The 27186-nt window shown below is 43.7% G+C and overlaps 1 protein-coding gene across 1 annotated transcript in view; it reads left to right on the top strand.

Annotated features, from left to right (window-relative positions):
• The window catches only part of LOC104275119 (guanine nucleotide-binding protein G(s) subunit alpha), a 35416-nt gene extending 8398 nt beyond the window's left edge, over positions 1-27018 (top strand). Inside the window, exons 2-8 of the mRNA XM_009870979.1 lie at positions 20257-20311; positions 20981-21054; positions 21827-21885; positions 23317-23437; positions 23904-24034; positions 24549-24616; positions 25755-27018. Of these exons, the coding sequence (XP_009869281.1) occupies positions 21828-21885; positions 23317-23437; positions 23904-24034; positions 24549-24616; positions 25755-25901 (525 nt within the window). The 5' untranslated portion in view covers positions 20257-20311; positions 20981-21054; position 21827 and the 3' untranslated portion in view covers positions 25902-27018. The remainder of the gene's footprint in view (positions 1-20256; positions 20312-20980; positions 21055-21826; positions 21886-23316; positions 23438-23903; positions 24035-24548; positions 24617-25754) is intronic.
• Positions 27019-27186: the final 168 nt, after the last annotated feature.

Genomic DNA, 27186 nt, shown 5'->3' with positions numbered 1-27186 from the left:
AAGAGCATCGAATTCACCCTAAAAATAATGATCTGTTGCAAGTGAAACCTCCTGTAATCTTAGTTCTCAGAAGAAAAACACATATATTGAGTACCTTTGAACGAGTACAATAGCAGATTTTTGTGTACACAATAACCGTTAAATCCTCTGGTTTGCGTGAAAACAAGTGGTGATCGGTCTGTCTGTTATAATGAATTTGTTAGGATAAGAAGTTGGAATAGCAGGAGGAGTTGTGTTCCTGCAGACTCTGTAAGGTTGTCGTGCACCTAGGGTGTGCTACACTTCGGTATTTATTGAAGTTTTCCCCACTAATTTTAAAATTGTGCTCAGTTTTACTGTAAAAGTTCCAAAACTTAAAAAAAAAGGGACAAGCAACGTCTTGAATTGTTAGTATCAGACTTAGTGGTCTTGGGTTACTGCAGGGGTGTAAAACCGTAGCTCTCCAGTGTTGACAGTCAGTCAAAGCAACTCGTGTTGGTTCCTGAGAATTAATTTTCACACGCCCTTTCCTCCCGTGCTGTTGCAGCCTCCCTTTGTGCAAACAGAAAAAGCCCAGAGTGAGGTTGGTTTCGACCTGTGATCCATCCACACGGTTCCATAAGGTACAGACACAAGCGGAACGAAAGGCTTCCACGCGGGCTGGGGCAGCCTTCGCTGGGAGTCCCTCCTGCGGGAGGAAGATCTGCCTGGCCCCCGAGTAAACGCTCAAGGAAAGGGGCAGGAATCGATTGCACCGGTTTGGCCTTGCCTCTCCAGGAGCCAGCCCGGGGTGCCCTGGTGGGGTGTGGGGTGCTGGCGGGGGGAGAACCCCTGGGCTCTGGCTGTGGTGGGAGCCACGGCTGATGCTGTTCCATCAGCAAACAGCTGCTGAAGCCCTGTGAATCTGCCGGCGCCCCGAAAGCAGCCAACATGGCGGGGTGCGATCGGTATTTTTAGGATTTTGTGGTTTACTCACCTTGGTGGAACTTTTTCCTGACCTTGGGATCTGCTGCTCCTGATGTTGGGCGTTAGCAAGCGCGACAGCTTTTGGAGCAAGGGTGGCTGTTGTTTTCTGTTGGGTTTTTTTAACGAGAGCTCTTATCCCTCGTGCTGTATTGCTGCAGAAAAGGAACGTTTCAAGATTAGAAGCCAACAATTAGGAGAATACTTTTATCAAAGTAAGACCTAAAAAAGATACTGTAAAACCTCATTAAAGACTTGCTCTTAAAAAGGAATTAAAAGCAACAGTGTTCCGAAAGATGGAAGGCAATAGAAGAATTTCTGATACGAGGCTGAAATGAGGCCAGTACATCTGCTGGGGCAGTGTGAAAGCACCAGGTTCGATTCCCAATTACTCTCTGGGCTGAAACACTGCAAATACATCACTGCCGGTCCCAGGGAGAGGGAACGCTCGATGCTGTTGGCTTGTATTCTCTCCCTCCTGTTCTTCTGTCAACTGCACTGGTGATACACCGAAGCCTTTTCTTCACTGGGAACTTACAATTTAAATTTCTATTGTCTGGGTGCTTGCCTGTATTAACAGGTACTGCTGAATTTTTTCTTTTGGAGAGATCCCTGACAAAGATCTCTGCAGGAACTTTGTGGAAGTTGACCAGTAGGCTCAAAAGTTGATTGACTTGCTTGTCTGCTTGCATGCAGGGAACATGGTCATAAAATCCTTTAGGAGCGGCAGGCTGAAAATTAAAAAATAGATTAAGCTTGTGTTAAGTGAACGAACTTACCAAAGTTTGAATTTAAGTGTTCTTTAAGTACTTTTTACAGTACATGACTAAGTCCTAAATAAACGGAAAGAAATTGCTAGCTAATTTTACATGTGATTAAGAGTAATTGTGTAGGCAGGATGTCATTGATAGGTTTTGAGATTTCAAATACCATTTCTGAACTGATGGCTCTGTACTACGTTTTCGTTGATTTTGTAGCTGCAGCCTGTTAAAATGAGTTGTTCCAGTTAAAGGGAATTCCGTGTTACCTCTCTGGGCTGTGGTACTCTAACAGGTGTTGGAGAAGGATATCCACTATTAAGGCTAAATCGTGCAAGGGAGGGTTTTCAGTGTCGGGTGGGTAATTTTCTGTGAAGACTGTGAAGTGCCTTGGGTGCTCTGCAAGGTTCCCGTTCCCCCAGAGGGCTTATGTAAACGGCAGCCAGTAAAAGCTATAGCAAAAGGCTATTTTTAGCGAGGAGGTTGCAGCTGGGGGATGGAAAGAGCCCTGGGTCCGGGAGGAGCTGCTGGGGGGAGCCGCATCCAGCCCCCTTCAGGTGGCCAGGTTGTGCTCTATGAGCTGCGCCAAAAGATTTGTTTTGACAATTAAAAAAAACCCACATAACCTTCTGAAGCCTAAAGCTGTTTAGTTTTATAGATTAATGAAAATAGCAATGTACCCGCCAAATCCTTGCGAATTGTGTTTGTGTGCTGGTTTTGTTGGTACGTTACCGACTTCAGCAAAGTTGCTGCAGACCCTGTCTGGCACACGCTGTCACCACTTTGCTGTTAAGGCACCTCGGTTGGATGTTAATTACTCGCTTAGGGTGTTATAAAATCAGGGACGGTGTGGGAGAGTTACGCGTGTTGAAGCTTTGTACCTGGCAAGACAGTCTTGTTGCGTAACTTCATGAGGAGCGTGGCTGTTCACTGGGTATGCTTTCATCAATTGAGTCTCAAGAGTGAACCAGTCATTGCTGAGTCTACTCTTTGTGGTTTTCTTCTGGTCTTTTTGTCAGCTCTGCCTGTCAGTGCGTGTGCCGTGAAGAACGGATCTTGCTGTTAGTGTACAGTCTCGATTCTTTCCTCGATTCACGATGAACAACTTCCCTTCACCGTTCTGCCGCAGGACCTGCTGTTCATCTCAGTTCCAGCGAGCCCAACTGCTTTAGGATCCACACATTGTGTTAGCAAAGGCCAGACTTGAGTGAAACTTCGTTTTGTAAATTTGTGTTGTGATGTGTCACTTCTTCAAGAGGAATATAAAGGCTCATGTCTGCAAAGACCTTTAGGTGATTTTGGATAGTGTGAGATTTTTAATGAAATCAGATGAGTGAAGAATATTATTCTTCAATCTTCCATGGTACTAATGCCAAAAAGTATTTTAATATCATCAAGAATCTTGACACAATGAAGTGATTTTGAGAGGATGGATGTAGAGATCATCTATCTTACAGCATAGATGATGTATTCCAGACTCTAGGATCCTGCTATGACACATTAAAATGTAGATATTAGTGTGTTGTCTGTGTATTTTCAGTGCTAACTCCAATTCTCTACCCCTATTGTTAAAAGCTAAAAGCTGTTTTGAAAAAAGGCATGAAGTATGTAGGAAGTGTGGAACAGTCTTATATGAGGTTACAAGTATAACGTACTCATTATTGTCACAGTGTTTTATGAAGGGAGCCAGTAATTAAAATGTCTAGTTTGTAAGAGCTGTCTGAAGAAGAACATGTCAGATTGTAACTCCTTTTATTGTGATTTATATGGCCCATTTAGGGAGTTTGCAAATATCGATACGCTCCATGGTGTGAACTCCTTTGTGCTCTTTCAGAGCTCTTTGCTCAGTGAGATCCTTGACCCTTCACCGTTGCCTCTGGAGTGCTTTGCTGCCCACCTCTCCTCCATGGAGCTCGACTGCTCTAAGGTCCAAGCAGTTTGTTACCATTTATCATTTTCACCAGCTCTCTTCAGGCATTGCAAGCTTGGTTTTCCTCTTCAGCTTCTCCTGCAGGCGGGTTGTGGATTGTGCAGCTGGATGGAAAAGTTCCCTGCGTGTGAGGAGGGTGCCTGGGCAGTGGGCAAGGAGAAACAGGGCAAGGCAGGGCTGGACAGGTCAAAGCAAACTGCTTTCATTAAACTTTAAAAAAACCCCAACCAAAGCCCCAGCCTGGCCCTCAGCCAGTCTTTAGGATCAGAAAGGTGGTGTGTGTTGCCATTTCCCAGTTTCAGTCTGATCAGAGCCAAGCCTTAGCAGATGCTTGGGAAGCCGTAGCTCCACTGCTGCTTAATTGCTTCTTGTTTTGAAAGATAATTAGGAACTTTATTTAAAAATAGTAACTTTAGTGTTCAGTCCATTAAATTTGTCACCAAGATAATTTCATTAGACTCCCAGCTGTTTTCTTTTTGGAATTGTGAACTAAAAATAGGTAGGATTTCTGCTGTTCCTGCAGAGGCTGCTACCTCCGTTTCAACTCTGACTTTCCCTAATGATGTGAAATGTGTTTGTTTCCCTCGGAGCTTTCTTCTGGGCTGTATTTAAGAAGGTCCTGCTAATTATGCCAAAATTGTGCGCTGTGGTTTTCTGATAAAGTCACGTGGCTGTGAAGAATATGAGACTGATTTCCCTCAAGACAAGTCTTAGAAATGAAAGATTAGTGCCGCACCCAGCACACTATTTTTTTACCGTTCTCTGAGAGACGTTTATAATAACTCCACAAATACCTTTTAAAAACAAACCCTAATGAACACAGGCTTGTTACTAGTACCATGAGGAGTGCAAGTTACCTTCTCAGTTCAGTTCTCCCAGCAGTCCCTTTGTTGTGCATATTGGAAATCGCAGTGTAGATTGTGAGATAAAGTGACAATTACTATGTTCAGATTGTATGAAACGTGGCACTTTTTTGAAAAAAACCCTCTGTAATTACCACAATTTGTACAAGCATATGCTGCTTTTATACATACATGTATTAGAGGGCAAATGAGGTTGCAGCAGGATCCACAGTCAAATAGTGTATCTTTTAAATTCTGAACTGTGTCACATCTGTTCCAAACATCCCTACCACAAAGCATCACAGTGGGTTAACACTGGGCATGCAGAAAAGTGAAACAGGTTTTTACCGTACGGAGTTAAGACACGTGGATGTGTCTGTGTAAGTGGAGGGCAGTTTCCCTGCATACTTACTTAGAAATCAGTAATACGTTAGAGAAGTTGCATTTTTCACTTCTGACGTTAGTTGAAGACTGTTTTTTATTCTCCCTTGGTATGCCTTTTGACTGTAACTCCACTAAATATCTGCAGATCACACTGATAAAAATAAGTGTAGGTAGCAGGGTGAAGTTCTGCTGCAGAGCACCGTGGGGCTTGGGTGTCAGGGGTTTTTCCTATTTAAAGGCTTGGTGTTTGGAGCCACAAACAAGGAAATCAGTGACCCGAATGTAAATTATATCAGCCTTTTTTTTTTTTTTTCTTTCTTCCCCATTCTATTGTCTTTCCGCAAAGAAACAAAATTATATGTTAATAAAACATAGCTCTCAAATGGAAGTGGGTTCTCAGAGGATAGAATTTTTCTTTTTAAGTTAAAATGAAGGATATGCTTATCTGCAGAAATACTCCACTGATGTTCCCTTAAAACCTGTATTTAGAAGCAGTGTTATTCTGGCACGGCTGATTAGCATCTCGGATCTTTTTTAATTTTCTCATCTGCTTGTTGGCAGGCTGGTCCCTGGACTTGCTGTGTGTGTGCATTTCGACAGAGCGGCTCCCTGTGCGGTGACAAGCTCAGGCTATAGGATCTGAACGTGGGTGGGATGGGGTGAGGAGAAAGTGCCGCACTGAGAGCTCGGCACCTGTCGCTGGTTCGGAGCATCACCCTCGGGGCAGGGCAGGGCAGCCGCTGCGTTCAGGATGCTGCAAGAATGTCTTAGGCTGGAAAATGTAGAAGAAAACAGGGAGTGGCTCTATTTAGTTGTTGCATGTTATTAGCTTCTGTATAACATATTGATTGCTGTGTTGAGGCACTGATTTTTGTGGTGAGTCTGCGAACTTGCTGCTGAGGAGAGGAAGCGGAGTTAAAATTCTGTAGCGTGATAAAAGCTGTGTTTCACAGCCGGTTGTAACGTTTATAGGCTGTGCGTGTGAGCCCGCGATACGGCGTAAGCGATGCAGAAGCACACCTCCTTTTCACCAGAACCACTGAACCTGCTCCCAGCCTTTCTCCCCCATCTGGGTCGCTTCCACCTTTGCCGTCTTTGCTGCTGTTCTTAGTGCAGACCGTGATCCGGAAGCTCTATTTATAGTCATGCAGAACAAATGGAAATCCTGGAATTGTCTTCAGCACCCTTAAACCACATAGTTTCTAGTTACAGGTATCAGAGCAATAGGTGAGCCAGTCCAGGCTGGAGCCACTTCCCAGCACAGCCGAGAATCCCACTTTTACCAGATCGTTTTAGGCATGTATTTGAATCAAGACTGCAACACTGACGGGTGCTGTGCATCCTTTCGTGGTTCTTTGCGGTAAGACATGGTAAGAGTGTTGCTGGGTTTATGGCTTTGTGCAAAATAACAGCCCTGGGTATTGAGCAGAGCTTTGTAAGGGGCAACGAAAGCCCCAGCTGGGCTCATCACCCCTTCACATATGCTGGTGTGGGAATGTGCGCTGCGTTTGGGGAAGAGAAGCACCTTCTGAGACTCCTTCTCGTCTTTCCCATTGCAGTAATTCTACACGTGGTTTTTACTATCTGTTTTAGCTGGGTTCTTCTCCTGACACTGTTTAAATGTTCCTTTCACACAGAAGAGGAAAATTTTGATCTATTAATAAATAATGTAGGTTCAGAGGTTCAGCCATTTAAAATGCAAACATGAGACACTGCCCTCTGCAGACAAAGAGATGGTCAAGGTGTCTCTCTCCTCTACTGGAATCCTACGGCTTTTAGTCATCCAGAATTTGGGAATTTTCTGAAACTTTACTGCTGACCTTCGGCCCTTCAGTTTGACTTTTCTTTCCCTTGGGTTCCCTCTGCCAGGCAGTGATTGAGGGGCAGGGGATGAGGAGTCCACTCACTTGTGGTTGTTATTAATAGCTTTGTGCTACTTTCTTTTCAGTGTAATAAAATAAAGAAGCACAAACCAGCATCACTGGAGTTTCAGTGTTAATGCCCGTTGAGATGAAATTCTTTTCCACCTCTTCGTGTTTGGTTCACACGACCTGCATTGGGTAGAGCTCACCGCACCATTTTATACTTGCTTCACAACCGCGGTGGCGAAGAATCTTTATTTCTCCTTCCTCCCATGCCCAAGGAAAGGCGGGCTAAAGTTAAAGTTTCCAGAGAACACAGCAGTGATTTAAATGTAGCAGAGTTTTGTGCAGCACACCTCAGCGCGGAAGTTCTTTTCAACCTCGTCGGAAGGGTGGTTTGGGGTTGAGGCTCTGGCACTGCCGGGGAGCACGGAGACCCCTGTCCGGAGAGCGGGACGGGGCTGTGGGAGAAGACTCCCTGCCCAGGCGTTCCCAGCCCTTGGCCTCCGTCAGCTCTGCCGCAGGGAGGCCAGGGAGGGTGCTGAGACTGCCAGGGCAGTGTGTGTGTGTCACTCTTCTGTGCCACCTCCTGAAGCTTCGTACTCTCCTGAATATAAGGTTCCATTAGAGCTACCTGCCCTGCCGTTGAGGATTTCTAAAGTTACAATGCTGAAAAAATTCTCTTCTCTGAATAATATATGTAGGAATTGTGTAGGTAACGACAATGCTTTTGTGTAAACGTGGTAAATAGATTCAGTAAAGCTTGTTTAAAAGAACTAATTCCACCTGAAGCAGCTCCATCATCACTTCCTCGTTGTAGCGTTGTCTTAAGCTAGTTAGAGAGTAAGGGATTTTAAAAATCTTTCCCAAATTTCCCCTCGCCTCCGTTTTCCTGTGCGCTCACCCCGCACTGCTCTGCCTCGGTTCGGTGTTGGGCAGCACCCGACCGCGGGGCAGGGAGCTGCGGTGGAAACCCTCTCCGTGCCCAAACCGGCCGCCGTGACTCCGGGTTGAGAGAGGAGACAGGCCCAGGTTGTGCCTTGTCAGGGATTTCACTTTCCTGTGCACATCTCCTTCTGAAGTCTCTGTTACTTTAATCTTAAAAGCAAACAGCTTACAGAAGTCCGCGTTAAAAAGATACATTTTGCAAATGTTAAGATGTGTTTTGCAAATACAGAGTATATCCTCCTGGCTGGTTTAGGGATATCTGAGTGATTAGAGCTTTTAATATTCTTTTTAAGATCTTTTATAGCCCGCCTTCTGGTTTGAGCTCACATTTTTATAATGATTAAAATACTGCTTCAGGAAGTCAGTGGGTAAGAGAAGGGGAAGGACCAAAATATTTTATTTAAAAGATTCTGAAATGATATATCATGTTACTTGCTAAATTAGTGTTATTTGTGAGCCTTTTTCAAGTCACAGTCTTCTTTGAGCTGTCCATTTTAGTTATAGTTTAAAAGCACAAATATTCAAATGCAGTTTGGGGAAATATTTTATAGTCAATGACTGTGCATCAGTGTTACCATAAACAACACGTAAGTGAGGGTACGGAGTCTGTATTAGATTTTCCTTTTAAAAGTAGTGAAAATCTCAGCAAAGAGCAAAATCCTGAAACGGGGTGACTGACAGTTATTTTTGTTAGATGCATTCAATTCCTGTGAGAATAAACGAGGGCTGCACTTTCTCAGGAACATGGTCACTCCCTGAGAATGGCTTTCCCACAGAAGTCGTATTTTCACCTTTATTGTTTGCCTTTGAGTTTGACTTCAAGCTTGACTTCTTGTTGCTTTTATCTGCCTGATGTAATGTGTACCAGGAAGAGACAAGCACTTAAAATTTGACTTCTTCATTTTATTGTATTGCAAAAGAACACAGGTATTTGCAGGCGATGCTTTTTGCAGTAGCCAAAGATAGTGTCACTGTACTGCTCAAAATTCACAGTGTAAAATTGCTATTATAGCTATAGAGCTATAGCTGCAGAGCTATTATAGCTCCCTGTCACTTTTAAAATGAGTTTTTTAAAGTATGTCTGGTATTAAACTTCATGATCAAACAAATACTTTCAAGAAAAAAAGACTAACAGCTTTCTGTTAGTGAGAGGTGTGTTCTTTACAGGTGCTTTTAATGCTGGATGCCAGGTTGTGCACCTCATTTTACTGGGGTTGACTGGGATTGTTTTTCCCAAGTTGGAAAAAGCACATTTAAAAAAACAAACAAACAAAAAAACCCGGAAGGGATGGGGGGCAACCGTGCGTCTGAGAAGAGCAAAAACTGCAACGTGAGCTGCTGCGAGTTGTTTTAAGCTGTCGGCTCCCGTGCAGGTATTGACAGGTTGGAGACCAACTGCCCCTTTGGCCTCGGAGCCCCTGGGTCCCATCACCTGTGACGCTGGCGTGAAAGAAATGGAACCTTTGAGCTCCCTGTGAGCAGGGCGACAGTCAGAATTGCTGCCTTTTAGCAAAAGAACCTAACTTCCTAAAGTACTAAGCAAAAGTAGTAGTTGGGATGATGCCTAAGTAGGCGAAATTCCAACGTTGGATCCGTATTCGTGCGCGTTAAATACCTGTGAGCCATTTCTCTGGAGGCCTCAGCACAAATATATTTAAATAAGGCTGTGAAGTCCCCCTCGCCGCCCGGCTCAAATCCCAGCGGCGACTTGTCTTCTCATTGTTTGGGCTCATGTGGGGCCTGAGTCCTTCCCCGAGCCGTCACCACTTCCCCAGTTCCTGCGGAAACTCGGTCCTGGGATCAAAATTCCTTCGCTGTCACGTGAGTTCATGGCAGCTCCACCTACCTCCAACTCTAAATTTTCTGCTAAAACACCCTGCTGCCCGTGTGTCAGATAGCAGCTGGGGACGGGCCTGGCTCTGTATTCGCAGCGTTTGGGGTTTAGGTTCTGCAAGGCACGCACAAGCTGAGAAATGCGGCAACTCTTTCATCCTTTCATTTGTCTTTTTTTGCAGACAGATCTGTTTCTTCAAATTATGGAAACTACTACGAAGTATTAGTTTATTAATTCTTTTATCATCTGAAAGCTGTGGTGTAAATACCAACAAATAATGCTTGTAAAGCGTTTGTGGCTGGCAGTATAGGGTTTTTTTCCTACTTCAGATCTAACTTCCCGGTTGTTTGCTTGTTTGTTTTTTACTTTCTGGCTGTGGTTTTTGGTCCCAGTAGCTGAGGAATACACTTTTGTTAACATTTTAAGTTATTAACGTAATTTTTATTTTCTTTACTAGCGATGCTACTAATTTTGTCAGAATAATGCAATTTTAAAATCTTACGTGCGTGATGGTCTTTATCCACTGAAAGCAATTCCACTGATTTGATGGCACTGGAGGGAGCTAAAGACCATGAGGACAAGGTTCATTTAAGTACTTTGTAGAAACACAATGGAAGGATATCCCTTTAGACTCACCTGTTGTAATTGCTCAGAGCAGCCTGTGACAGGGGACGTACACTTGCAGAATGCGTAAGTTGTTACAGTATTAAGAGTGACATCTGAAATTGAAGTAAACATTCATTTACTGGTTTGAGCTCAAAGATGTTGAGGGGGTTTCAAGCATTTATATTCTATAGGGCACTTTTCCATTCCATTAAAAATTATTCATATTGACTTTTTGCCTAGATTAGTTGGCTTAAACAGTCTCCTTTAGACTAAGCTAGCAGCAAATATTTTTAAACCCGTCTGAGAAGATCCCCATTTCACCTGATCGATTTAACTAGATTTTGTGAAGTTATTAAAGTTTCCCCCCAGGTTCAGCCCCTCCCAGAGCACAGCAGAGACGCAGTTGCTGAGGCAGTTATGTTGGCTTCTGCTGCTGTGTGTAAGGTCTGTGTCGTTAGCTATAATTAAAACCAGCTTACAGCACGGAAGTCCCTGACCTTGTCGGTAGATACAGACCTCTTTCGAAGGACGGCAGTTGCAGGGGTGGGTTCCAGAGCAGACCGGGTGCCGCACCAGCTCTGTTCCCCATGCCCCATCTCCCAGCCTCGCTGGCCGGGGTTGGGTTTCCCTGGGAAGTCTCCAGGCCCGTTGTCCCACTTGCCTTTCATTCCGCCTCCAGCACCGCATCAATTGGTTCGAGATGGGTGATGTTTTGATTCCCGCTCTTCGCTTCTTGTTCTGTTTTAAGCACTGATGCATTAACAGGGATGATGAAGGCAGGCAAACAAAATTGTTTTAAAGTGTAGAGAAGAGGGAACATCCCGTATCTAAAACAACAGTAGGCTTGATAGGATTTTGCAAGAGACAGGATCATTAGTTAGATCCGAGCTCTGGTATGCTTGGCCCAGCAGAACTCAGGAATGAAAGCTGGAGGACCGGGGCAGATAGCGAAGTGACAAATTTTGTTATGCGACCGTTTAATTGCTTCACCTTTTCCCATGGTTTTTGTCTTCTTTGGCAGCCTACTTAAAAGAAGGGAAAAAAGAGATAATAACGATTGCACCATGTTCCTCCCCGCTCGCTCACACCGTGTTCCCGCCCCGAGCTCGCCCTGGAGTCAGATCACGACGTAGTGATCTCACCCGTACTGTTACCTTTAATTTCTGCACCCAGCCTTGGCCTTGGACCAGCTTACGCGTCTTCCTGGCATGGCAAAGTAATTTTCTGGGGCGGGGTGAGGGGCTGTTCTGAAGTTATTTGACATATACAGGCTTGTATTGCGGAGCGAGCCTCGGAGGCACGCAGTAGTGAGTTGTTTTTAATCGGTCTCTTTTGGTAGTTGCGAGAGTGCGAAAATACCTCCGTACACAAAGTAGGAGCGCGGGCGGCTGGAGCAGCCTCAAGCGTTTGGGGTTTGTGTTGGGTGTGGGTGGGGGGAAGCTGTTCGGGACAGGCTTTATTAGAAAACAGAGAATCGAGCACGGTGCCAGGCAGGTGGCTGGGATGGTTGGGATAAAATGTGCCCCCGGTCAGGGGGAAGCGTAAAGGAGCGCGAAAGATGTGCCTGGGGGAGGTGTCCCTGCGGGCGCTTCGCAGGAGAAGGAGGGATCCATGAGCAGCATCAAGCTGAGGCGCAGAACTCGTGGCAAAGGGGACCTGGCAGGCGTCCTGGGGTGCCGTGGATGCCCCTCCGGCCAAGGACAGGGCTACTGGCAGGGTGTGGGTTACCTGTGTAGTGCTTCACCTTGTAGTTACCTTGTAGTAGCCCTCTCCCTCTCGTCTTGTTCCCAGATGAAACGAGGACCTTTGTTCGTTGTATGATCCAGAAAGGGCTATCTCGTAATAATTTATGAATTGCTTTCTTAAGGAAGAGAGATATGGATGTGTAGTTCTTTTTTCCGTAATTTAAATCAAAACTTGCAGTTCATTATAGGCTCTTGAACTAACTTGGAGTAGCTTTATAAAAACCAATAAATCCTGAATTGTGCTGCATTGCATGTTATAAATTATAGTTTGCAAAATACTTCTGTGAAAACTGCTGTTTTCTGGAACGTACATTGTTCAGATGGTAAATGAGCGAACTGGATGTGGTAAAAGAAGGGGGAAGGGGAGGGAAGTTTACATACGGCTTTAAGCCTGGGTGGAAGTTACTCTACAATTTTTAGAAATGAAAATATCCATGTAGGGACCTAAAGGAATCCTGTGGGCTGATGGTGCAGTTTGTGTGGAGCGCGTGCCCGTTGCCTTTATGGTATTTTACTGTGGCTTAACGCTTGTTACAGTTGCAGGGTTTTGTTACCATCTGTAGTCGCTATTGGGTTTTGATAGAGCGACCACGATTTTGTATTTTGGGAGCGGTGGTTGCTGTGTTCTATCTCGGTGACTATTTCCAGAGTCCGTGAAACAGCAAAGTCTCACAACTTCGGGCTGATTCCTGAGCTGTTGCTTTCATGTGCTGGAGAAAACATTGAATCTCCTGATTATACAAATGTCTTCTGTTGGGTAATATTGACAAATATACTGAATAACATTTTTGACATTACATTCTGTTCCCACACAGATAATTTGGATGTAATTGAATGGGTTGATCAAGAGTCTGTGCTAAAAATACGACATTTTTCTCACCCACTTAGCGAAAGAAAATCCGTGCTCAAAAGGCACTTTTGTCGAGCGGAGCCGTCGCAGAGTGGGCTGGGTTATGCCTCGGCTGCTGATCCTGCCTTCCACCTCCGGCGAGCTGCAGGCACAGCTGCCTTCTGACCTCGGCCGGAGTTTTGTCCCTGGGCAGGGGCCGTGGGCCGTGGCGCAGAGCGACGGCGCCGAGGTGGCCGTGGCCTGGGCAAGGGGCTGAGACAACCTCCTCTCGGACCGGGCTCGGGGCAGCCTGCGAACGCTTTTCCTGGGAGCCAAGCGCCCCAGCCCGTGCAGGATCCCCTCCAGGCCGCCTGCCCCTCTCCAGGAGCGCTCCAACACGCTTGGGCCAAAACCGAACAGAAATCGTTGGAGGGGGAAGTTCCAAAGATCTCTTTTCTTCTGTTTTGCCTTATTTTAATGGTCTCCTGGGCAAAAGGCTGCATTGTTCGAGTTTCAAAAGCGGTCTGGTGCTGCTGCAGACCAGGGGAAGAGAGAGAAAAACAGACCTTCAGAGAGAGAGTGACTGTTTGATATGCGCTAAAGTAACTTTTCTACTTGTCCCCATCCCCTATCAAGCAGATCTCGTGCTAAGGAGCAATCAAAGCGCTGCTCTGGCCGCCGCTCCCCGCCAGCCGAGCCGCGTTGTACCTTCTCTGGAAGGGCCTGTGCCTATTTTTATTTGTCAGGCCGGGGCCGGGCTGGCCCCGTTCCAGATGTGTCTCACAAGATTTGGTGCCGCTGAGCTATTTATAGCTCTGTGGTTCCATTGTCATGGCAACCGAGCTGGAGGCCAAGGCGGCTGGGAGCTATTTCGGGACTTGTGCTGTAATGTAAAACTGATTGGGAAAGTTAGTGCATCCTCTAAGCCAGACTAACTTTAGACAGGCAGGGAGGGGAAAAAAAAAAAGACAACTACAACCTCTTTAAATAGATTTTCCTTTTTTTCTCCTACCTTTTCCCCAATTCTCTTTCCGATGGCGAGCGGTTTTCGAAGGGGTGGTTTGCCTTCCGCGGGATTTGTCCAAAATTCGTTGATGCCTCCCGGCAGATCGCGATTTTTTTAATTAGGCGGTCGAGGAAGCGAGGCGTGTTTTTAGGGCAAGGTTTGTATTTTACGGCAACGCCAGAGAGATTTTCCTTTTTTTCTCCTACCTTTTCCCCAATTCTCTTTCCGATGGCGAGCGGTTTTCGAAGGGGTGGTTTGCCTTCCGCGGGATTTGTCCAAAATTCGTTGATGCCTCCCGGCAGATCGCGATTTTTTTAATTAGGCGGTCGAGGAAGCGAGGCGTGTTTTTAGGGCAAGGTTTGTATTTTACGGCAACGCCAGAGGACGGGGGCTTTGCGGGCCGGTCGGTGGGGGATGTTTAGGGGGTTTTGCAATAGTTGCAGTTTTTTGTGCCCCGTAGTTTTAATATTGTACTTTTTGTGTGTGTGTGCTTCATGTTCTCCACACCATATAAGGAACTGTAACCTTGATTACCACAAGATGATTCCAAATATATGGAGTCATACTTTTCAGCTTTCTCATTATTTGCTTCAAAATTAGACCCATGGTGCCCCTCCGCCTCCAAGCGGCTGGAATGCTGTGAGGAGCTGCTGTAATTACAGCTGGGGCCGCTCTCAAAATCACTCTTCTGGGATGTATACGAATTAATACAATTTATAGTTAAATTCGGAGCTTTCAACGGCTTTAAAATCCTTTTGTGCGACTTGCTACTTCGATAAGGAAATTGCGATAGCCATTTGACTTGAAACTGGAAATGAAAAAAAATGCTTGCAGCTTCTTGGGGAAGTTTTCTAAAGGAGTTGTCTTTTGGTTTACTTCTGTTCAAGTCTTACGGTATATTTTGAAGTTAATTTCCAGTATAAATCTGCTTTTGAATGAGGCCCTTATGTCTGAGAGGCATCAGGCAGAATTTCCTCACAGAACATCGTACGCGAGATGTTTTTACGTGCAATGTAGTGCTCTCGTCATGAGGCCAATAGTATTTGTTACAGTACTGTCCCCGTGTGCCTGTCCCTAAAGGCTCTTCTTTTTCTTTCTTAGTTTGCTTTGCGAAGTAGTTAAAGTAATCGCAAAGGTTTTGGTGGAAGTCTGTTTCCTCTCACCCTATCTAGTTTTGTTTAGGGGAAAAAAAGAGCTGTGCCCTTCTGAAGATTTTTAATCGTGCACTGACGTGTTTGCGGCATGTCTTCTGGGGCCACCTTCACAGTAAAAAGTCCGTTATTGCAAATGGTAGAAAACATCAGTGTGTCTTCAGAAACAAACAAAAAATGTCTACGGTGTCCCAATTTTAATTTCATTTTGAGCAAAAGACAGACAAATCTGGCTTCATATATCGCCCACGTTTGCAGGATACCGTAAATACGAGCAGATAGAATGTTTCCTTATTTTATTTGCATCATCCCTGTACCTTTGCCTGCTTGTCTGTGTCTCTTGCAAAATAAACCAGTTGGAAAGAAAAAGAAATCTTTATCACCGCTCTAAGGAGTAGAATTTTCCTCCTCCTTTAATATCTTGCTTGCTCCCAAGAGCAGCAGAAAGGCGCAGGCTCGAGGGCCAGTCGATGTGTACGTGCCTGCTCGCAGCTGAAAACTCTGGAAAATTGGAGCGTGTTGGCCTGCCTGGGAAGTCACAGTTTGACAGTGTAACAGCCCTTGGCTTTCCCAGCTTTGAAAAACTTGCCTCTATTAACATGTTTTTAAACTGTGTGGAAGTTACAGGACACACATCGTACCTTTCTCGGCTCAAATACCCTTTTAAAGAGAATATTAGATCTTTGTAATAATCCTGTGACTCTGGCTTCAGCACAGACAAAATAGCTAAAGAAAAAATTTATCAAATATTTGGCCGTTTAGCTTTTAGAAAACTCTTTCTGAATGACATAAAGGATTGTGGCGAGGACTGAAAACGGACTGAAGCAGCTGTACAGCATGATCTGTTCTGAGAAGTGAAAATACACTCTTATTTGTAAATAATGTGGAGTTAAATTTCAGCTTAAAACTACTTTGCGGAGCTTTGAGTTAGTTTTGTAGTCCGGATAGGGTATAGACAGGTAAATAAAAATCCGATGAACGTTTGCACAGTTTGGTCTTTAAGAAGCTCAGTAAACAAATGCTGATTTCTTTTCGAATGGAGACGCTTGAATTGTAGAGACTGTTTTAGAGGTGATCGGGTTAAATGCAACATTGATTCTTAGTAAAATCTTGATAATTCTTAGTAACGTTCTGGCTGATTCTTAGTAATTTCTTGATTAAAAAAACACATGACTCAGAGGAACTGAAAATTCCATTTCCCCTGACTCAGGGGACTCTGGGCAATCAGCTTGCTCCCGCTGTGCCTACCTTTAGCCCAGGGTTCAGGTGAGGTGTGCGGCGCAGGAAGGGGCGGCAGAGGCAGGAAACGCAGCCCGAATCAAGGCAGGCGGGAGCTGTGAGTGTGATTTCCTCGCTGTAAAATACCTGGAGGCTTTCCGAGGCAAGAAACTTCGCAAATACACAGTTCCAGTACTGCTGTGGAGGGTTGTAAGGTATAAACAAATGTCGTATTTCGAGGAGATGGCAATTTTCACTTCTTGCTTCGCAGTGTCTTGCTGATGAGCTCTTCATGTGTCTTTTTTAAAAGGAACATTATGTAAACAAATTCAGGTTATGACTTTTCAAAAAAAAAAAAAAATTAAGATCTTCAAATATAGGTGTGTTGTCAGTTTGCAGAGACCTTTCCAGTGTTGCAGACCTAAAACAAAAGGTCTTTCTCACAAAGCAAAAAAGAGATTTCGTATCTGCCAGCCATTTCATCAGATCCCAGAGTAAAATTTTAAGCTCCTGTTTATTGAAAGGACTGTCAGGAAATGCTCAAAGGAAGGCAGTCTGATTTCCCCCTCCCTGTTCTTCCCCACACGGTGCAGTCATGTTGTTTCTTGAGGTGGAAGATTAATGTATTTTGTACCTTTTCGGAGGGGAAAAATGAGGACAGGCTGCAGTTCGTAGTGTGGCAGCAGCGTTGTTCGGTCAGGGAATTCCCCCACATGGGGGTAAACCAGCTCCCTCTGTATGAAGGACCTCCAGAATAAATCAGTAACTGGCATATATCTTGATCTGAAAATGCGAGCGTGTTTTTGACCTAATGGGCTTATTAGAAGTTTGGAAAGAATCGGGGCTATGTGTATGACTTAATTACTCTGACCGGCTGGAGCCAAGGGAAGCTTCGGTGCATCTCCCGGTGTGAAATCTGCCTCCCCAGCGCAGCCCGTGCAGTTAAACCCACTTGATTCTTCACAACAACCTGTGACTTGCCTTGCCCTGTGCTTTTCCTTCCCCAAGATGAAGAGAGGGACCCCAAAATAGAGCGCTTTTTAAGAAAAAAATTATTGGCTTGCATTTTTATTAATACTGTTCCTTGTACTATCTCAGGGACACTTCTGCTGCTGTCCTAGAGATGCTTCTCTGGTGGTGCTGACTGCAAATGGTCCAGAGCTACTTGTTTTGTTTTTAACATGTGTTGTATCAGTTCTGAAGTTCTATAGTACAGGCAAAAGTGCCTTATACTAAGTGACGGTATTTTCCAGAGCAAGAACTGATCCTGTTACTTGGTTATGTCCAGAGTTCGGTCCTAAGTGAGAATTGGCAGCGATGCTGAATGAATTATTTGCTTTCTGGAAAATAGCTTTCGCATATAATCTCTGGGAAAATTTTACAGAAGAAAAGAACTGACTCCATAACTTGATGCGAGACTTGCTCACAGAAGAAAATTTGCTTTCGTGGTTTGACAGTTTTACTTGAATTATTTCACCAAGGTCACTTTTCTTTCTCCCTGTGAAATGCGTTGCTGGCACAGTAGACGGGCAAATCTCCAGTAGCCTTAGAACAGTGTATAACGGCGGCGAGTTCAGGGCACGCAGCAGTGCTGGAGTGGCCTCACTTGTGTTTTGGGTAAAGCATAACGAGAATTAAAAATAGAAATTAATGATGGTGAATTTATTTTTAGTTTGAATCAGGCTTTGTTCTCATCTGACTCGATTGTGAGTTTAATTTACTGGATAAATGATTTGGTCTTGACTAACATCGACTTAGAAGTCTTGGAACGCTGTGGATTGATCTTTTCTGAACTCTCCTGCTCCCACTGTTGCTCCTTTGTTTAGGTGTATCAGACCACATTTATTTTTCAGTTGACCAGCTGAAGGAATAATCCCCTTTCTTTATCTTTGAATTAAAAAATCAAAGTGATGTTTAATGTCTTTAGCCCTTTCTGAAGTTGCGAGTGTAGACTTTGATGCGACACATCACGCACAGCAGAAAATCTTCATTTAATGTCTTGCTTTGCTCCATTTTCCCCAAAATGCCACCGCAAATGGGGTAGGTTTGTGGTAACTGTCACACAGTGACAGATTTCCTTCTTCAATAGAGTATCAGATGTTACTGAATGTTAGAACTTGGGGGTTTTTGAGGGGAGAAGGAGAAACATTTATTCCATTCGAACTTGTTTTACCTGGCATGGCTGCTGCTGTTGGAATTCATCTCAAGTACAGTACTGCTGCTCCTGTGTGCCTGATGTTTTTCAAGGAAATCAGAGACCTAAAAATAGTCTGCATAAACAACACTAAGAGGTTTGTACTTTCAGTTCCAGGTTTTAGCAATATCTTGTTGTTATTTTCTAATTGTCAGTTTCCAAAATCCATTAAGCTGATTAGCAGAGTGTTTAAAAACAAACCCAAAAAAACCCAAGCTCAAAAATCTACCTCTTGTGGAACCTTGCAGAGAATGTCGTGATTAGATAAATTCGGTACAGAAAGGCTGGGTCACTGTAGTCATCACCTTTAAATCTTTATGAACGTGTTCTGTTCTGAACGTTTTTCAAGTGTCCTCCAGCTCGTGAAATTGCCACATGATTTGGAAACTGTGGTCTTAGGAGAGAATATAGTGTGGCAACGCTCGTGCCATTTGGAATTCAGAGCTTTTTGTACATATTTGTCTTCTGTGTGCTGGGCAAAGAGCTTTACTGCTTTTCCTTTGGAATAAAAATAAAAATTACTTAACGGCGTGGACGAAATGAGGAGAAATTGCAGTACACATTTTATCTTCAGTTTTATCCTCGTATAGCCGTCTCCACGTCACCTTTTGCGATGGAAATTGATCTTTACACTTTGTCTCCTGTTTTTAGTAGCAGCCGTAGTAAGATAGGCTTTAATGTGTTACAAATTGTGTATTTCAGACTGAACAAAAATTACTTTCATTTGTTTCTGAAACGTCTCTAGTTATCTAGTTCCTGGTGAAAAGGGCATTACGCTGCAGCCACTGTTAAAACATACAATTATTTTTCCTCCTTCCCCTGCCCTTCATTCAGTGTTCTAGAAAGTTAATTGGCAACCTGAGGACTAAGGCCCTTGGTGATTTGAAGGGGGGGGGGGTTTCTGATATGTAAATGGGGGATGTAGCTCATTTCCCTCCCTCCAACCCCTGTAAATCGTTGCCCATGACCGTAGGTCACGCACTTTGGGCGTACGTACCTGCCTGCGGGGATCAGAAGGGAAAACTCACCTTTTCTGTGTGACTTCTGCTTCGCAAAGAATTTGTGCGAAGGAGTTGAGCAGGAAACTTAAAGCATATTGGGTTTAACACTGTGGTTGATCGTGGATGTTACGGGTAAGGAGAGCTGTGGGAGAGTCGCTGGATCTCCTCACGGCCCTGGGACGGGAGGTGGCCCTGCGGCGCACTCGCCGTGGGACGGGGCGACAGGGTGTCAGCGGTGGCACGGCTGCGTCCCGGGGCTGCCGCCTCCCCCGTTGCAGCTTCAGATAGAATCGTAGAATCCTGTAGTAACCCCACAGAATAAACCCACAGACTTAACAAATGGGTTCCTTGAGATTTTTGCTCTTTGAGTTGAAGCGGAAGGTAATAAGGAGCTTATGGTTAATTGGTAAAAACATGCTAAAGGCTGCAGGATATCCTCTTTAGGTAATGCCCAATGAATTTGGATGAAATTGCATCTTTTTATACCCGTTTGGCCTGCTAATGCTACTTCTCCAGAAAGTAAACTGAAAAACTGGTGCCAACAATAGACAGAAAAAAAGCACTGTTTCCCCTCACTAAACTGAACTTGTAATGAAAGTGCTTTAAGGATTTCATTTATTAAAGAAATGATAGTGAGGATTAAACTTTTTTTAAAATATTCATCTTACTTGGAGGAGAATTCCATGCAGGCAGTTTGAGTCATTGCTTTACTGTTAGAAGTAGCAGACTGTACAATTTCTATGAATAAACTACCTCAGTTAAACTACGTGTATGTTAGTTAGTGGAGGGAGCAGTGGGGGTTGGAGGGAGGTGACCAGCCGCGATATTAAATCACCCGGGGCTCTGGCCCCTCTGCTGGGGCAGCTGGGAAATGCACGGTTTCAGGGTTCAGCATTTTGTGAATCCACGCGCGTTAAAATATAACAAACCTGACCTAGGAAGCTGTCGGTTGCTGGTTGGTCCGATCTGAGAATGAAAACTTACTTTTTTTCTTTTCTCCCCCCAGTTTTCTAGACAAGATTGACATAGTCAAACAGAACGAGTACACGCCGTCTGACCAGGTATGCGGAGTTTTAGTAAGAAATGACACAATTTATCTGTCCTCTGCGTCTTTGAGGAGAACGATCTCACTAATTTTCTAGCTGCCGTTCGTGGCAGTAATACAGGTATTAGTGTGTACTGTGCACGTTTAGCATTCCAGGAAAAACTACTTTGTCATCTGGATTGAGATGATGGTTATACATGTAAATATGTTGTGAGAGGAAAATCTGCCTGGAGTCAAGACTTGGATCGTGCTTCTGTGACAGGAAAACTCAAATATCCATTTGAATGAGCAACTTAAAATACTGCGCCCTCCTCGCTGAGTGACGGTCATACACTTCCTTTGATGCAAAGTTGACTCTTCTCAGCCTCTCTGGCTCCCACTACAAGCCAGGTCTTGTAAAAATACCCTTGTTAGAAGGTTTTATTTTTTAATCAGAATTGTAGTTTTCTTTTTGTTGCACCTGAGGATCTTTTCAGGACCAAATCCCTAATCCAAAATCACACGTGTATTCCTGACTTTCTACCCATCAGTAACGCAGCTTGGTAATGCTCTGCACGCGGCTTTGCAGTACGGAATGCACCGCAGCGCTGGGCAAAAGGGCTTTATTCCTGCATAAAGAATGTCAAATACATAAAGAACGATGAAATATCCATGCTGAATCAGTGACTCTTTCTTTATGCCCCAGGATCTTCTCAGATGCAGAGTTTTGACATCAGGAATTTTTGAAACCAAGTTTCAGGTGGATAAAGTAAATTTTCAGTAAGTATGCTTTTTTTTCCTTCTTTTTCTTTTTTAGTACAATGCAGACAAATACCAGGGTAGGTTGGAGGACACCCTGCCATGGAGTCACTGAGACTCCTCTATTTCTCAAGTTCATGCTTAGTAGAAAGCAAGTATTTTCTGATTTATTTTTTTTTTAAGTTTAGTAGTCTGGCTCTAAAAAGAAATGCAAATTGATTTGCAGTTTTCTGCTTTTATTTTAAATAGCAAAGAACAAAGTGTTTTAAATCTACTTTTACTAATGGCTTTTCTGAGTATTTGATACGTTGCTGGTTTATATAGTGACGTATTTGCCCAAAAACTTTATACGTATCAAAGTAACAGAAAATGCAGGTTCTCTTTACTGTCCCTGATCAGAAATGTCACTTGACCCAACCAAAAACTGCTGAGTTTTAGTCTGGTCTTGTTGTCTTTAGGTCTGTGATACTTGTTTGAGCAAATGACTGGTTGTGGGACCTTTTTTAATGTGTTGGCTTGTGAGCCTGAAGATGAATCTGCAGCGTATACGCGCCAGAATTTCTGACTGCAGGTGTAGGTGGTGGTGAAAGTAAACGTCATTATGTTCTGCGACGAGAGCTCTGCCTCCCTGTGTTGGGGCACTGTTACCTGCTGGAGTTCTCGTAATTCCTTTGAGCTTTTATGACATGGCAGTCCTTAAAATTTCTTACATTTTCTCTTGGTGTTGGGAGGAGGGGAGGGAAGAAAACAAGCCACAGAATGTATTCTGACTAGATTTATGGTTTTTTCGCAGTATGTTTGATGTTGGAGGGCAACGAGACGAACGCCGAAAATGGATCCAGTGTTTTAACGGTATGATTAGAATTTATGTTTGTTTTATAAAATAGTTTCTGCAAGCTTTTGATGCTCAATCTTAATTTCCTCACTGTGTGAAAGCCGTCTTCTTTTTCTGGGTAGCTTGGTAAGGAATTATCGGAACAGTCACATGGGATGGAATTTTTCTTGACCTGTAAACTTCTGTAACTACATTGAAGATCTGTAGGGAGAACATAGGTGGAAAGGAATTCAAGTTTGATAACTTAACGTAGCCTGTCCATTTCCTTCTGCTTCCCTCTCCTAATTTAATTAGATTTCTTTGCTGGTGGGTTTGTGCATAGCACCCGCTGGGGCACGGGCAGGACCGGAACCCTCTGCAGGCGTTCTGTGGGATCGGGAGTCTGAGCAGGGGTCTCCCCGTCAGTTTAGTTCAGGTGATCCTACCCTTACCTTCCACACCATTTAAATTCGGTGGGTTTGCCTGTGTCCTGGCGTGTGGCGTGTTCACAACAGCTGTTTATGTCACTCAGTATCGCTGTTTAGATGTGAAACCTTTCTCCACACGAGTTCTCTTAGAGCTGGCGTTAGTGAAAATGGGTTTGGGTTTTTCTTTGTTGTTTGGACAAAGTATTAGTGAAGCTGTGCCGAAATCTACTTTGCTGTAGAGAAGTCCTACAGCATAGGTGAAGTAGAATGCGTTTTAGAATCCCTCTTATTTTGCTGCAGATACTGTCACAGCATATCACCTGAACGCTTCGTGTGTGTGTGGAACTACGGTGCAGTATTTTCTTCTGCGCTATTAATAACAGATTTGTTTGGGTTTTACCTCTGCTGCTTCCTCTTCCTGTTCCCTGATGATCTGACTCTTTGCTGCTGCTCTCGGTGTCTGGGCACATGAGCCTGGAAGTCAGGGTGAGGGGTCTGGGGCAGCACAGGCACGCAGAAACACAGAGATTGGGATTCTTTGCTCCTGGGAGTATCTCCTCAGAAGGAGATGGGGCCTCTGAGTGGTGCAGGACGCTAGAGGAGCACTAGAGCGATTAACCAGGAATTCCCAGCACTCTGCTGCCGCTGGTATTGCTCTTCAGGCACATCAAAAGTGCCATTTGTCCTGAGGTCTTCCCCCAAGGGCCTCCCTGTCCTTTCTTGAGAGCTTGGAGTTGCTTTCTAAATTTCTCTGTACCTTTTAAATCTTGTTTAAATTCCCTTAGCTTTCTTCAGCTTCCCTCTCTCGCTTCTGTTCTTTTCTACATTTTCTGTCATCCTGGCAGGTTCTGTTCTGTGGCCTGACTTTCCTATCTTTAATGTTTGCTCACTTTCTTTTTCTGCCTAGAAAAGCTGTCAGCAATAGCATTTCAGCCTGTTCTCCTCCTGAAGCTGAAAGGCTGATGGCTTTTTATTGAACTGTGGGGTTCCTGGATAATTCTTTGAAGTTTGGTATTAGCTAATGGGTATTTCTTGATTCAGATGTGACTGCTATCATCTTTGTGGTGGCGAGCAGTAGCTACAACATGGTTATACGAGAGGACAATCAGACCAATCGGCTGCAAGAAGCACTAAACCTCTTCAAGAGTATCTGGAACAACAGGTCTGTGAACTGAAGCTTCGCTGTTGGTATCGCACACCTTAGTTTTAGATCTTGACTGCAACAACACAGAAACCACCTGCTGTGGGAGCTGTTGGTGGATGGTGTTTGCAGAGCATCAAGACCTTCACTCTGCGCCCCCCCCCCCCCCAGTGAATAGACTGAGGGGGCACAATAGGCTGTATTATTATAATACTACATTAAAAATTAATAAATAACAATAATTATTGTTGATAATTAATAATGAATTAGCAGGAGAAAGTGTGCAACTTTCATTGCCCACATTAGAAACAGCACACAAACCGAACTCGAGGTGTGGACACCCAGAATTAAACCATCCAGGTCTGAAAGGAACCTTTAAAATTTATTACAGTGGGTCATATGACTGTTGTCTCCAGAACCAGGATAATGTTATTTTTGCTGTATGATCCTAGCTGTGCCGTCTTACAGTGTTTTCAATCTTCTGCAGGTGGCTACGGACCATTTCAGTAATTCTTTTCCTGAATAAACAAGATTTGCTAGCAGAGAAAGTCTTGGCAGGGAAATCTAAAATTGAAGACTACTTTCCAGAATTTGCTCGCTACACTACACCAGATGATGGTAAGAATTTTAAGTTTGATTAGCAATTCATCATTTCCTTGTTAATCATGTTTGTAATATTTTTGGTAATTTCAGCTAAGACTTGACAACTGTTTAGCAAGTGCAGTCTTCATTGTCTTTCAGACAAAGGGTAACGTTAAATTTTAGGTATTAATGATGAGAGAATCCTGTCTTTTATACAGTTAGTACATTAATAATTTTGTCCTGCCAAAATGCTGTTACTTTGGCATAGACCACAGTACAGCTTGTCACAAATGGGTCCTCTGCATCCCCCCTGTCATACCTGTGGTCATTTCTCTAACCTGCCCAGTGCCTGCTGCTGCGGCCACTGGGAAGTTCCTTGGTTCTCCTAAAATCCTGCTGGGTTCAATAATATGTTACAGTTTGTCTTCTCATAGTCAGGTTTGCAAAGTAAGTTTCTATCCTGTGTGAGCTTTAAAGAGAAATTATAATTTTAGGCACTCTCAGCAAAAGCCATCTGTTTTAATGAGATACTTATCTTATTATCAATCAGCAATACCAGAGCCTGGTGAGGATCCCAGAGTTACAAGGGCCAAGTATTTTATTAGAGACGAGTTTCTTGTAAGTATTTCCTTTCTTTCCGTGTTTCTTACCCGATTCTTCTCCAATATAAGCTCTTACAGAATCATAGAATGTGTTGGGCTGGAAGGGACCTGTAAAGGTCATCTGGTGCAACCTCCCTGCAGGGAGCAGGGACATCCTGAACCAGCTCAGGCTGCTCAGAGCCCCATCAATGACCTGGAATGTCTCCGGACACGGAGCCTCCACCACCTCTGGGCAGCCTGTGCCAGGGTCTCACCACCCTCCCAGGAAAGAACGTCTTCCTGATGTCTGAGTCCGCCCTGCTGTAGTTTAAATCCGTTGCCCCTGGTCACTATTGCAAAATGCTTACGCTATTTGTGTTTGTGTTTAACATCCACACTGCGGAAAAACTCCACTGTTAGGTTTAAGAGCTTTCCTGCTGTTCGGTAGCTGCTTGTCAGATCTGTTTGTGGGTACAGTACGTAAGTAAGTAGCAAAGGAACCGGTGAGAATTAAGGAACCTCAAATAGAGTGATGAATGAAGCCCTGCTGTTATTAATGGGCCCAGATCTTTATTCCACAAGTTATTTTAAAGATAAAGACTGATAAAAAGATGCATCATCTGTAAAATATTATGAATGTTCTTTTGATATTATCTTTCCCATTACTGGTCAGCTGAAGCTATACCAGACATAGATTTTTAAAAAAAAAAAAATATTACTACAATTACTTGTAATAACGAGCATTATGGGCTCATTTTTAAATGGAACAAAATAAAATTTTGAGGGAGGTTTCCTGTAAGTGTGAAGCGAGGATAAAACCCTGTACAAGGGGGCAGTATCTCCCTTTCTTCAAGAAAAAATTGGCTAGGAGCTCTGTGGCTAAATTCCCCAAAGCTGCATATAAATAACAGTGCTCTCTTGAGTTCCACTCTGAAATTCCCCAGTGTGCAGGGGCTTCCTCTCCGTGTAATTCTGACCGTTTTCAGTTCCATGTTTTAGAGGGGAGAGTGAAAAATTGTGGACGTATTACCACTTAGTTACACCCCTTTGAACACACAACTCGTACGTAACGTGCCTTAACCTTCGCTATTCCTCTGAGTGTTGAGAGCATGGGGGGTTCTTTTTCCCCAGCCGGTTTTACTTTAACCCAGTGCCTCTTTCTGACTTTTTAACAGAGAATCAGCACCGCCAGTGGAGACGGAAGGCACTACTGCTACCCTCACTTCACCTGTGCAGTGGATACAGAGAACATCCGGAGGGTTTTCAATGACTGTCGGGACATTATTCAGCGCATGCACCTTCGCCAATACGAGTTGTTGTGATGGAGAGCACTTTTTTCTGTGTTTCGGACTCCTTATTCCTTATTAAAAAAAAAAAAAAAGAAAAAAAACACCCTTGCCCACATAGGGTGGAAGAGAACTGTTTGAATCTCCCTTTGATTTGCACCCCTCAACTTTTTCTCCCTGCTGGACAATAGCAGCACTTCTAGGCTTGCTTCTGTACCCCTCGGACAGTTTGAGATGGCCCCTAACACTTAAAAGGCCATTTCCATGAGGAATCCCTAACACTGTTATTAACAAAAAAGGAAAAAAAAAAGAAAAAAAAATAGAAAAAAAAAGAAAAAAAAAAGAGAAAGAAATAAAAAGTAATTGATTAAAAGCCCTGAATGTGGAGCACCTGAAAGAATTGGGAATAAAAAATTAAAACATAGAACAAAAAATTGGGGAGAGAAAACTTTAGATAATTTAGCACTGTTGTGGGCATAATCATATAACCCGTGATCTCCACTTTGTATCATTCACTGCATCCGCCTAAAGAAGGTGCCGAGTCACAGACCGAGGTTGAAGACAGACTCTTGAGTTTGGTTCTCTGGCTGTCGTGTGGCTTTGAACGGAAATACTGACAATTCTACAACAGACCTAGACAGTGCAAACACCAACCGCTACCTTTCCGAAGGGTATTTTTAAAACCAGTCTTGGTGGTCTAAAGACACCCAGGGACGTGTCCGGGTTGACCTGCGTATGGCCTGTGATTGCAGAGAGAGTTAACCACACACTGTTTCAGTTTGTCCACTGATGATCCCGTCTGCTCTAAAAATCATTACCTGGACTGTCGTCCTCACAGTCTTTCCCTCTTTTTCTTCTTCCCTCCCCTCATTTTTTATTTTACTGCTGGATTATTATTCTTGTACAGACTGTAAAATGTATTATTTTGTACAACTTTATTGAAAAAAAAAAAATAACTTGTAGAAGATCTTTGTGCCTTGATTATGGCTGTACCTGTACAATGAGCTAAGATGTAAGTATGTTTGATTGCGCTGTACAGCTTTGTCAACCCTATCTGCAGCATTAGCTCAAGGTAGGGAAAATTTATCTGTAGTTTAGTTTTTCTGGTTTATAAAAGAAGGAAAAATACTGTTTAGTAAAAAAAAAAAAAAAAGAAAAAAGAAAAAAAAAGAAAAAAGTACAAATTGTGCAAACTTAACCACTTTAAAAGTGAGGTCTTCAACAAGTGACCAGATGTTGCAGCATCATGCTTTTTAATTTTTAGCTTTAATTCATTTAAATCTCTATCCAAATGCAAAACATGGCTTGTGTCTACATAACA

The sequence above is a fragment of the Apaloderma vittatum genome, unplaced genomic scaffold (genome assembly GCF_000703405.1).
Source record: "Apaloderma vittatum isolate BGI_N311 unplaced genomic scaffold, ASM70340v1 scaffold19816, whole genome shotgun sequence".
NCBI lineage: Eukaryota > Metazoa > Chordata > Aves > Trogoniformes > Trogonidae > Apaloderma > Apaloderma vittatum.
The sequence above is the reverse complement of the archived record's forward strand: the minus strand, read 5'-3'. Positions and strand labels throughout refer to the sequence as shown.